Source organism: Gymnodraco acuticeps, unplaced genomic scaffold (genome assembly GCF_902827175.1).
Source record: "Gymnodraco acuticeps unplaced genomic scaffold, fGymAcu1.1, whole genome shotgun sequence".
In the NCBI taxonomy this organism is placed as follows: domain Eukaryota; kingdom Metazoa; phylum Chordata; class Actinopteri; order Perciformes; family Bathydraconidae; genus Gymnodraco; species Gymnodraco acuticeps.
The window spans coordinates 7,127,094-7,139,117 of record NW_022990238.1 but is presented as its reverse complement, the minus strand read 5'-3'; the positions used below and the strand labels follow the sequence as shown (position 1 = coordinate 7,139,117).

The window sequence follows — 12,024 nt, the reverse complement described above, 5'->3', positions numbered from 1 at the left end:
GGGCCGTACCAAATTGTCTCGCGGGCCGTATACGGCCCGGGGGCCGCAGGGGCCGCAGGGGTGGGGAACCCCTGCCTTAAACACTGCAGAGCCCATACCGTGTTCCTGTTAGTGTTTACTTCTTGTCTGTCTGTGATTCTGTTCATTTATCTAAGGGCCTATACACAGGGGTGCACATAACTTTTTTGCCCTGGTTCTCAAATGAGCACCTGGAGATGTTGCTTGGTGCTCATCCTTAAAATGAAATAAATAAACCGGTCTTTATTTGTCAGACACACGGCACAGAACACACAGAGGTGAACACAGAACACACATGCAGAGGCGAACACAAGACAACATTAGCACGACCAGTAATCCTACAAGCTGTCATCACTACCCTCCTGACTGTTCTCCTCACTGTCTTCCTCTCTGTCAGACATGGTAGCTGATGATGTAGGCCTATTTTCTCTCTGGTTGAGTCTGCGATTAGCTGCTTGCATCCACAAGTCAACAGCTGGTTTTGGGTTGAAAGTCCAGTTTTAAAAGGATATGTTTGGTTACTGTTCAAAACAACAGATAAAGCCAGAAATCTAGGTGTAGTCATGGACTCTGACCTGAGTTTCAACAGTCACATTAAAACTGTTACTAAATCAGCCTACTATCACCTAAAGAATATATCTAGGATTAAAAGACTAATGTCACAGCAGGATTTGGAAAAACTTGTCCATGCTTTTATCTTCAGTAGACTCGACTACTGCAATGGTGTCTTCACAGGTCTCACTAAAAAATCTATTAGGAAGCTGCAGCTAATTCAGAACGCTGCTGCTCGAGTCCTCACTAACACTAAGAAAGTGGATCACATCACTCCAGTTCTGAAGTCTTTACACTGGCTTCCTGTGTGTCAAAGAATAGATTTCAAAATACTGCTGCTGGTTTATAAAGCACTGAATGGTTTAGGCCCAAAATACATTTCTGACCTCCTGCTAAATTATGAACCATCCAGATCTCTCAGGTCTTCAGGGACTGGTCAGCTTTCTGTCCCCAGAGTCAGAACTAAACATGGTAAAGCAGCGTTCAGTTATTATGCTCCAAATATCTGGAACAAACTCCCAGAAACCTGCAGGTCCGCTACAACTCTGACTACTTTTAAATCCAGGCTGAAGACTTTTCTTTTTGTCGCTGCTTTTAATTGAACTATTCATATCTTAGACTGCACTGTAACTTTTATCCATGTACTTTTTTCTTTTAATGTTTAATTGACAGCACTGTAACTTTTATCCATGTATTTTTTCTTTTAATGTTTATTTTATTAGCTTTTCTTTTTAATGACTGATTTTAAATGCCATTTTCTTAATCTCTTTCAATTTTTGTAAAGCACTTTGAATTGCCTTGTGTTGAAAAGTGCTATATAAATAAACTTGCCTTGCCTTGCCTTGCCTTACTGTCCTATAGTATACATTGGAATGATTTCAAACCTGTTTATCCCAATAATTATAAAGGAGTGCCTTGAAAATATGTGTTTACATAAATTGTGACCAAACCGTTTGAACTTAGACTAAAGTGAACTATCTAAACACTCAGAGTCCTTTACCTCACTGAGCTGTAGTTATCAGTCTCTCGGTCTGACTGAAGAGGACTCTCCCTCCACATCATTGTAGAAACATCTTCTTCTTATATCCGCAGCTAGCACCAGATTCTAATAACAACAGCGCCGGCGGTACCGGTGCACCCTCCCTATTTTAGTATTTAAAATACCTAGCCATTATTTTTGCGGTTATTTTGGTGAAAGTAACTCAAAAGTAATATAAAAGTAGTGTAACTCATTACATTTCAGAGACAGTAATATTGTAATGTAACTTATTACCTTAAAAATACAGTAATACGTCATATGTAATGTATTACATTTTGGAAGTAACTTGCCCAACACTGCTAACAGGACAATTGTGTTTTAAGTTATGATATCTATCTATCTATCTATCTATCTATCTATCTATCTATCTATCTATCTATCTATCTATCTATCTATCTATCTATCTATCTATCTATCTATCTATCTATCTATCTATCTATCTATCTATCTATCTATCTATCTATCTATCTATCTATCTATCTATCTATCTATCTATCTATCTATCTATCTATCTATCTAGGCTATCTATCTAGGCTATCTATTGTAATCTGACACCGTAGTGCCTATAGCTAGTAACTACATCTTTATAATCATATTATTACATCTTTATTGCAGTCATACATATAGTGGAGTAAAGGCATATAGTGAAAGATTATTGAAATAATCAAGTAAAGTACAAGAACTCTGACAAGCACCTAAAATAGAATGGAAGAAATGATGAAAATGACCCTGCCACGGCCCTACCATTGGCAGCGAGTAGACTACGTCATGGGGTTGAGCACTATACACAGCCCCTTATTTCCGAGTCGGCGGTGCAGAGCTCACAGTATTTGCAGAGAGAAGTCCCAGACACCATCGGACTCCCATATCATGGCTGGTCTCGTGTATCTGATCACCGGAGGTTGCGGGTTCCTCGGAAACCATCTGGTGAGGCTTTTGATCGAAAAGGAGGACAAACTGGCAGAGGTCCGGGTTTTTGACAAACACGTAGACTCAAGTTTAAATGCACTCAGCACAGGTAAGGCGTTTACAAAATACTCAACTGCATTCAAGAATCTTTGTTTTATTTAATAAGGTTAACGTTTGTCACGCTTACAAATCTATTACTGCAATTTATGTTAAGGCTGTGTAAGGTTTACAACTTCGTATCGTATTTCTGCGTGAACGTTGTCTTTATCTGTATTGATGGATGGTTGAAGGAAGTCTTCTCTGTGCAGATTGTTATGTTGTTACGTTTTCTTTATTGTTAATTTCCATGGTCCTCAGTATGTGAGCCTTCGGTTTACAGTGACACTGTTTTACCTCCTCTTGATGAATAGACCTATTAGGCTACTATACAAATAACTAAGTCACCTTTACGTGTGATAATAAACTTAGATGTGAGCATGTGGAAATAGAAGTGTATGATCTTTGCCAGCAGGTAACAAACACCTGTTGTTTGAATGAAACTCAAGTGGTGTAAATTATATGTGTGCAGTTTATAAATAACAGAACATCAGGTTTCTAAAACGTCTTTGGAGCATGAGAGGAGTGGATTGGGCGTTGAACTACAGTGATGTATGTGTCTCTCCACCGGGAGAAAAAAATGAACATATTTTCCCTTATGCAGTATGGTCACCGGGTCACCCTGCAGAGTTGACAGTTGACCTGTGAATCCTGGACAGCCAACTCCCTTACGTTTCCTGTGTCAGGAAGGATAAAGATGTTATATAGTCTATGCTTTGTTGCTGCTCTTTTGCAACCTGTTGCCCTTAACAGCTGCTGTCAGCACCATTAGATTACATGAACAAGGGAGCTGTGTTGTGTTTTCCATGGCACTAAGGGTTGTCCTGAGCTGGTTCACGTGGATATACATCCCCCTCTCACATGTTTAGCCTTTCTTCCTAGGAATAAAAACATCAAAACACAAGCACAGTTTTTCTTCCTGGTGCATTTCACCAGTTTACTTTTCCTGTCAGGAATGCAGTTAACCACATTTGTTCTCGTATGCGACACGGAGAATCGTTTGCTCAGCTTTCCTTATTTATTGTCCGGAACAACTGAGGCCTGCTGTTTGGGCCCCTGACTGATAAGCTAACAGTAACAGGAGAGCTCATTGTCAGTAACACCCATAGTAGGCCTTGTTGAAAAATATGTTTTAATGTGTGTTGGGTTGTTGAGCTATTTGAATTAGACTTTAATCAACCACCTCTCTGTAATTAGTTAAATTACAGATGGGAATGAGAATACCACAAGGATTGTCCTATTTGCGGCAGGATCACTAACTCTGGCTTATTGCATCAATTTGACAAAGCACATCGGGTTTTTAATAAAATTGGTTGGCTAAAAACAGATATTCTAATATGTTTTCTTTTATAATCTATAAACAACATTATCTTTACAATTTAAAGAAGAGGAATTGTGGAAAGATTATCCAGATTATTTGCAAAAAGATAATAAAATAGGACTTTTGTAAGTGGTAACATAAAAAAACGAGTAGATTCTTCCAAGCATGTATAGAATTCATAGTGGAACGCTCCTTATCCACGCTCTGATACAGTGTCATGTCATGTTAACCTAAGTGTTCTATTTTTTCCTCAGAACGGACAAAAGTTGTGGTGATTCAGGGGGACATCACAGACTACAGCAGCGTGTTGGAGGCCTCCCGGGGGGCCGATGTTGTTATCCACACAGCCAGCATTGTGGACGTCTGGCACAAAATTCCAGAGAACCTCATCGCCTTAGTCAACGTCACAGGTGAGACATCAAGGCAGTGTTTACAAGGAAAATGAATGGGTAGGAAACATCAATGATTCATTGGTTTCATGTTAACTGTGGGAAATCAGAAAACAGAGGAAACACACACCTTCTCCTGTTTTGAACGATTTTCAAGGATGTGTCTTCCTCCTTGTTGGCCATAATACTAAACAGGCTGACTCAAAGAGGACACTTGAAGACGTTATAAAGTTGAGGTGATATTGTAAGTTAGTTCATCAACATTTTTATTTTATCGTCAAATTGCTTACTTGTATGAATTAATGGGTTTCTGTGGACATCCATTCATTTTAAATTGTTGTCATTTTAAGATAACCTAAACTAGTTCCTGGCAAGGATATTGTTTAAAACTAATGAAGCAAGTGGTGGAGTCTACATATTCAGTATCTGTGTCTGTCTTTATGATGCGGGTTGTAAGGCTAGGGTTAATGTCTAGATGTGCAAGATAGACAAAACATGCTTTCCTGTGTTAGTTGATAGTCTCTCTAACGCAAAACATGACTACAACAGACCTTGAATTGCATGGATCATTAAGGCCTTCTTATATGTGTCTGGTAATGTTTAATTCTTGTAGTGCTGGAACTTCCTCTGTTTTTTAATGTCATCAAATCTATACATTACACAGTGTCCGTCTGTTTAAAGCAGAGACAGCTGGGATCTCCCTGAATTAATTTCCTGTTGACTCTCTCCTTATGGGTCCAATTATATTTTCAAGACTTTCATCCGGTAACTGTGTCATCAAATTCGGCACTGAAAAAATCCAACTGTCTTAAAGTCAGTCCTGTGGCTTTGGGAGTTTCACCAACCTAATATGTCACTCAATAAAATTCAGTCTGATTTATCCAACCCCAGTATCCTAAATCTCTTGAATGCTTTATGTCTTCTCAGGAACAGAGAATGTGATCAACGCCTGCGTGGAGTGTGGCATCGAGTCCCTGGTCTACACCAGCAGCATGGAAGTGATCGGTCCCAACGTCAACGGAGACCACTTTGTCAGGTTAGGCTCAATCATAAAATATAATACAATATCATTCTGTATTCACATGTTGCTAAACTTTTGTTAATTGTATTCTGTTGACCAAGTTACCTACTGTGCAAGTCCAAGTGTTTTCCTCACTGAGCACTTTTACAGATGCCTTTCCCTCTGTAACGTTTCTGTTGTTACTATCTTGTTTCTCTTCTCTCTTGAATGCACTATCACGGGGAAAAAACCAAGGCCTGAAAATAATAGATATGATAGGGGGGAGACAAAGGTTCACAACACACAGTTTCTAGCGCCATAACGGTATATCCAAGGGTTTTTCAACCTACTTTAGGTAGATGGAATCTTGGATTAAAAAAGACATCAAATGGAGCCATTTTCCACATTTAGACTCACTCACTATCTTACTCTCAGACTGTCCCTAAGTGATGTTTTGCTTGAGCATGTCTGGTATGTCAGTCACACTTTACATAATGCTGGAATGCAAGTAATACAGCTGCAGCTTTATCTCAAAGCCTAATCTACCAGACATGACGATATTCTTTTTAAAATATACTGAATGTCTCCAGCGATGCCTGTGTCCTTCATTAGAGTGCAATGTTTTTTTCGGAATAATATGTATTCATTTTCTATACCAGGAACGGTACGGAAACCATAACTTGAACAAACTTGCTAAACATTTCCCCGATTTATTGTGCAAAATAAGTTGTGGGAAAGCCACACCCAACCCTAGCTCGGGGCTGTCATTGTTGTACTTATGCACACGAGCGAAAACGCACTTTCTCATGAGACTCAAATCTATATTATATATATATTATAAAACAAATTAATATACATTTTTAAACTAAGTAGTGTAGTGAAAAGAAGAGGAGAAGAGAGGAGAACCTAACCAAAAGGGTAGATGGTAATGGAGAGAGAGAGAATTTTCCCATAATAGAAAACTCCATGTGTTGAGATTTGTTTTGTTATGTTATCACTGTGTTCTTTTCCTGTTTGTATATTTAACTGCATATGAACCTATTTACCTTGTAACAAAAGGTAGAAAATCCTTCCAGTAATCTGCTTGGAGGTCAGTCAGTCTCACAGATGGGCAGTGTGTTTGTCTGCACGTACTGATAATTGCTACAGCTGAACCTCAGGGAAATATTTGGAATTCTTTATTTCACAAGACTCCGAGTCAAGGGGAAAGAATGAACCTTGGTCTTTTCCTTCCTATCTCTCTCCCAACCTCCGTAAACTCTATTTTGACTCACACATTCCTCTCACATATGGTAAGGTCAAGAAAACACTTTCTGTCCTTTTCTGACTGATTAACTCTTTCTGTACAGGGGCAATGAAGACACACCGTACACAGTGGAACACACTATGGCCTATCCTAAGAGCAAGGCAAAGGCAGAGAAAATTGTGCTTGAAGCTAATGGCACCAAGGTAATTTATGTTTAACAATGTTATGGTTTGGGGTGTTTTTATTGAGGCAGATGTATTCAAATCTAATTTCAACAGAAATAAACTGCAGTGGTTATAAGTTTCAGAAAATGATGCAATGGAAACAATTAAAGCTGCAGATGCAAAATAGAAAAACACATGTATTGGCATTAAGATATCTGTGTATAGATTATTATAAGTACTATAATGGGGGACATCAACTTGTATACTCTTTTTTTGATTGACCCACAAACTGTTTTCTATGCTATTTACACTGACAGCCTATTACACGTTATGAAGAAATGTCTTGGGCAACTTGGCCACAAAATGCTAGATTCTCCCCTTGTGGCCTTGCTGGGGTGTCACTCTAGCTGTTTACAATCCAACTCCAAAACAATCTATCCTTTGTCCACCCATGAATATGTTTTTATTTGCCTCCTGTCTCAATTCCCAATCCTGGTATTGTCATTCCCAGATAAAGGGTGGAAAGACTTTATACACGTGTTCCCTGAGGCCGACGGGGATCTATGGAGAGGGGCACCAGCTAATCAAGGCTTTCTACGATAAGGGTGCAGAGCGGGGAGGCATGATCATTGGCGGCATCCCAGAGTCCTCTGAACATGGACGTGTCTATGCAGGTAATGCTACTTTCTTTGTGAGTCATAGCCACAACATCAGGGACAGAAGTAACCAATATAGCTCTTGAACATGGCTTTTGTTCACACCAAGACTAAAAGCAGAAGGAATGTTGCTATGTGAGAGCTTTTTTCCTCTGCATTCACAGGCGTTTCCTTATATCTGATACAGCCAGACCATACAAACATTTAAAAAAGGCTGAAGCTCTCTTAAACCACTTCCTCAACAGCTGCTAGTCAGTGAGCTAAAAGAAGATGTGTAACTTAGAGATTGTACAACATGATAACATGAGCAGTGAGGATACTTCAATCCAGATGGCTTGGCTGTGATATGTGAATAGTATCATAAATCTATATACACATTGTTAAATACATCTGTCCCACCAACCACAAACCAACATGCTGGTTTCGGTGATGATACATTTCTTTTTTTTGTATTCACTCGTGGCAAAGGCTGTTGTCAAGGACCAAATTAGTATCATCAGCAGTGCACGTGAGCATGAGTCAGCATTTATAGCTATTTATAGCTAATATTTTTAGCACCCTAACTAATACTGATATAACAGAACCTTAATGTAAAAGGATCTACTGTTGATATATTTTAGCTAATGTGGAGGCAAGTTCACTATTAGTACAATAGACACTGAAAGCGTATTTGTTTCGATTGTACCTTGGCAATTCAATTCTTATATATATATATATATATATATACAAATAAATAAAATGAGTCACTAATTCACCAGCACTCTTACAATGGTATGACTTGCTCGAAGTGAATATATCTGCACTTTCCTTGTTGTTCAGAGTTTTAATCTCTATGGTTTTTGCACTAAGTCGCTTTGGATAAAAGCGTCAGTCAAATGAAATGATATAGCGGCCAAAATCATAAAAATATAAGAAAGAAATATAACGCAAAGTGCCGCCGAGGCACCCGTCAGCGAATCTTACGCATGGGTAAAAATCAAGGTCCGAGCAAAAGTCGTTTCAGTGCAATTTATTGTCAACACATCAAGCATTTCTCTTCCTTCTTACCCGATGGTAAAAAACCATAAGCCTACCGGGTGCGCCGCTCACTACCACCTGTTTCCCATATTTATAATGAGCCGGTCTCCCCTCCCCCGGTGCCCAAAGGCTGTCTTTACAAAACAGAGGCATGGTACAACTTATTTGATCAACTTAAATAAGAATTAAAAGGAAGATTTACTATAAACAAAAAAGAACAATAAAATAAATGGATAACTATTAAATAATATAAGCTCCTAGATATGGCTTCATCAAATGTAAATGTAACACTTTAGAGATTCTGAAATATAATATAGGACTTTGTCGCTGCGATGTGGTCACAGCTGTGAAGCAACCGTGTATGTTTTCTTGAGAGTTGTTCTGCACAAGTTAGATGTAAGATAAATATTTATTGATCACCACTGGATTTAGTTTTACTAGTTAAAGAGAAGATTGTTATTTCATATACAACTTTGGTTTTTGCGCATTAGACATTGGTGTTGTCACATACAGCCGTATATTTTGTTTTTAACAATAAATGTTTACTTAGTAAAACACAAGTTCTATATGTTTCATATTAATAAATAATGGGTTCAAAGGGTTATTATGGGCTATAAACTTGTTTATAGAAAGAAATGTGAAAGTGTGTAAAACAACAGCGGTGGGCAGGAGGAAAGACCTTCAGACTGGCTGCTTTTTCTTTTGGTAATCTGGGATATTTAACTGTTAACAAGTTCTACTCATCAATCAAATGTTATGTCCATTGCCTAATGTCACAATAAATTATCTTTAGGTTACTAAGGTACATATTTTTGAATACTTCTTCCATCATTCAATCTGGTGTTCACCCACTTGTTTGTGTTCCTAGGCAACGTGGCCTGGATGCATGTACTCGCAGCCCAAGCCCTAGTTGAGCGGCCCATGACGGTCGGAGGTGAAGCTTTCTTCTGCTACGATGACTCACCCTACAAGAACTACGAGGATTTCAACATGCTATTTCTCTCCAAATTTAACTTCCGACTGGTTCGCATGCCCTTACTGGTGCTCTGGTTCCTGGCCATGCTCAATGACCTGCTCCGATGGATCGTGAGCCCCTTGTACAACTACACACCGCTGCTGAACAGTTACACCTTTGCTGTGGCTTCTACCTCCTTCACTGTCCGCTCAGATAAAGCCCAGCGATTCTTCCAGTACAGTCCTCTGTACGACTGGGAACAATGTCTGGCCCACACACAGAAATGGGTTGATACATTCCCTAACAAGGATAACCACAAGGACGCCTAATGTGAACTCAACTACTTCAACATGCACCAAAAGCTGCTATGTAGACATGCAAGACTCCAGGTATACAGTGTAGAGGAGTAACCTGCCATTAGGCAACAATGCAATCAAGAAAAGCAAACTGCATTTACAGTATAAAAAGTTATATTTAAGTAAGTCTATCATTTGTATTGTAGTGATAAGCTTGTTAAGAATGTGCAATAGTATTCAGATATTTAACATTTCTACATCATGTAATTATGTGTATAAGACAATTGTAAACACCATTTACATTTTTTTTTTTTATAAAGACATAGACGATGAAATATATGTTTGTAATTTGAAATAAATATAATTTAATATATTCTTCATGGCTCTGCTTGTTGGGATTTTGCACTTGATTCACACAAAAAAAGAATGCATTTTCCATTATTTTTCTTTCCATAACTGATTTTATTAATGATTGTTATGATGTGCAGTGTGCATCAGTTGTACACCTTGACGATCTAAGTCCTTGATCATTGTTTTTTTGAAAAATATTCCTTAACATTCCCACATGGTTAATGTGAGTTCTCCAACTGTATTTCCATGGAGACAATACACTTTGTTTACAGCACAAAGGACCTAGGCTTTCGTTATACTCTTGTGGAAACTTGTCATCAGACTCCATGACTACCAGCTGTATGGTATTTATTTGTATGAGTAAGACAAATGATATGGGAGTTCCCTTTGACATCATTCCAGCATTACAGGCCTGGGTGTCCCCCATTCCTGTGGCTTTAACCATGGTAATCCTCATAACAATCACATGCCTGCTAGTCAAGAACATGAGCGCAGAGAAATGACTCACTGTCCCCACACTGAATCTCCCCAAACAAAACAAAGGACAGTTGTGGAAATGTTATACTATTTCAAATAGCATTCATTTGTCTTCTAACAAAAGTATCAAGTTGTTCAATTCTGCATTTTATAATATCAGGGATGCAAACTCATCAGGTATGAAAAAGGTGACAAGCATCCGAGCCCCCCCGACCCCACGGAATATCGGCTTTAAAATGAGGAATAACAGGATTATAGCAGTCAGAACAACTAAAGCAGCAGTTAGTAATAACAGAAACGCCAAAGAGTCACATCTAATAGAAATATACAAAAGCATTTATTTTAATTGTGTAGCAGTCAGTTTATCATTCTGGCAGCACTGTTGAGCATTTTGAAAATGTATTTTCATGCCTCTGTGCAAGGCTTAGTCTTTCTATCTGTATAGTCACTGGTGTAAAATAACTAAGTTCATAAACTCAAGTACTATACTTGGGTACAATTTTGAGATACTTGTACTTTATTTAAGTATTTCAATGTTTTGCTACTTTGTTCTTCTTCTCCTCTACAGTTCAGAGGTAAATGGTGTACTTCTCCTCCACTGCGTGTATTTAATCCCTTTAGTTACTTCACAGATGTGGATGAATGATGTGAAATATAACCAAGTGTTAACTCAGACTTTAGTTCCACCTGGAGTAAAGTCACAAGCTACCCTGCAGTATACAAAGTCATTCAAACTAGCTGCACCTTTACCAGCTTTGAGAACACTTTCATGATCAATCATTATAAAACATATCATATATATTATTCTGAAATGGACCAATCTGCACAACGACTACTTTTACTGTCGCTACTTTCACTATATTTTGATGAGAATACTTTTCTACTTTTACTTGAGGAACATTTTGAATGCAGGACTTTTACTGTAACAGAGTATTCCTACACTCTGGTACTTTTACTCAAGTACAAGACCTGAGTACTTCTACTTTTACTCAAGTACAAGATCTGAGTACTTCTACTTTTAGTGTCGCTACTTTAACTATATTTTGATGATAATACTTTTGTACTTTTATTTGAGGAACATTTTGATTGCAGGATTGTTCCTACACTCTGGTACTTCTACTTTGACTCAAACCTGAGTACTTGTACTTTTACTCAAGTAGAAGATTTGATTACTTCTACTTTTACTAAAGTACAAGATCTGAGTACTTCTACTTTTACTCTAGTACAAGATCTGATTACTTCTACTTTTAATCAAGTACAATATCTGAGTACTTCTACTTTTACTCTAGTACAAGATCTGAGTACTTCTACTTTTAATCAAGTACACGATCTGAGTACTTCTACTTTTACTCAAGAACAAGATCTATACTTATACCACCTCTGTTTATAGCCTATGAAAAAAACTATTAGAAAACGAACGTTAGCAGATAGTGACAATGTATGCTAGTTAGCCAGCTCAACGATAATATTGCGACAGAAAAACTTTTCAGTGCACATCACTCTCTGCCGCTCTGATCTGAACACCTGAACGGCCCGTT

At 38.2% G+C, this 12,024-nt stretch overlaps 1 protein-coding gene across 1 annotated transcript; it reads left to right on the top strand.

The window, feature by feature from the left end:
• The first annotated feature begins 2,428 nt into the window (after positions 1-2,428).
• On the top strand, positions 2,429-10,031 carry hsd3b7 (hydroxy-delta-5-steroid dehydrogenase, 3 beta- and steroid delta-isomerase). The gene is made up of 6 exons (XM_034219504.1): positions 2,429-2,627; positions 4,190-4,345; positions 5,252-5,360; positions 6,674-6,773; positions 7,246-7,408; positions 9,276-10,031. Exons 1-6 carry the CDS (start codon positions 2,480-2,482, stop codon positions 9,689-9,691), a joined length of 1,092 nt encoding a protein of 363 aa, XP_034075395.1. The 5' UTR covers positions 2,429-2,479; the 3' UTR covers positions 9,692-10,031.
• The last annotated feature ends 1,993 nt before the right edge of the window (positions 10,032-12,024 follow it).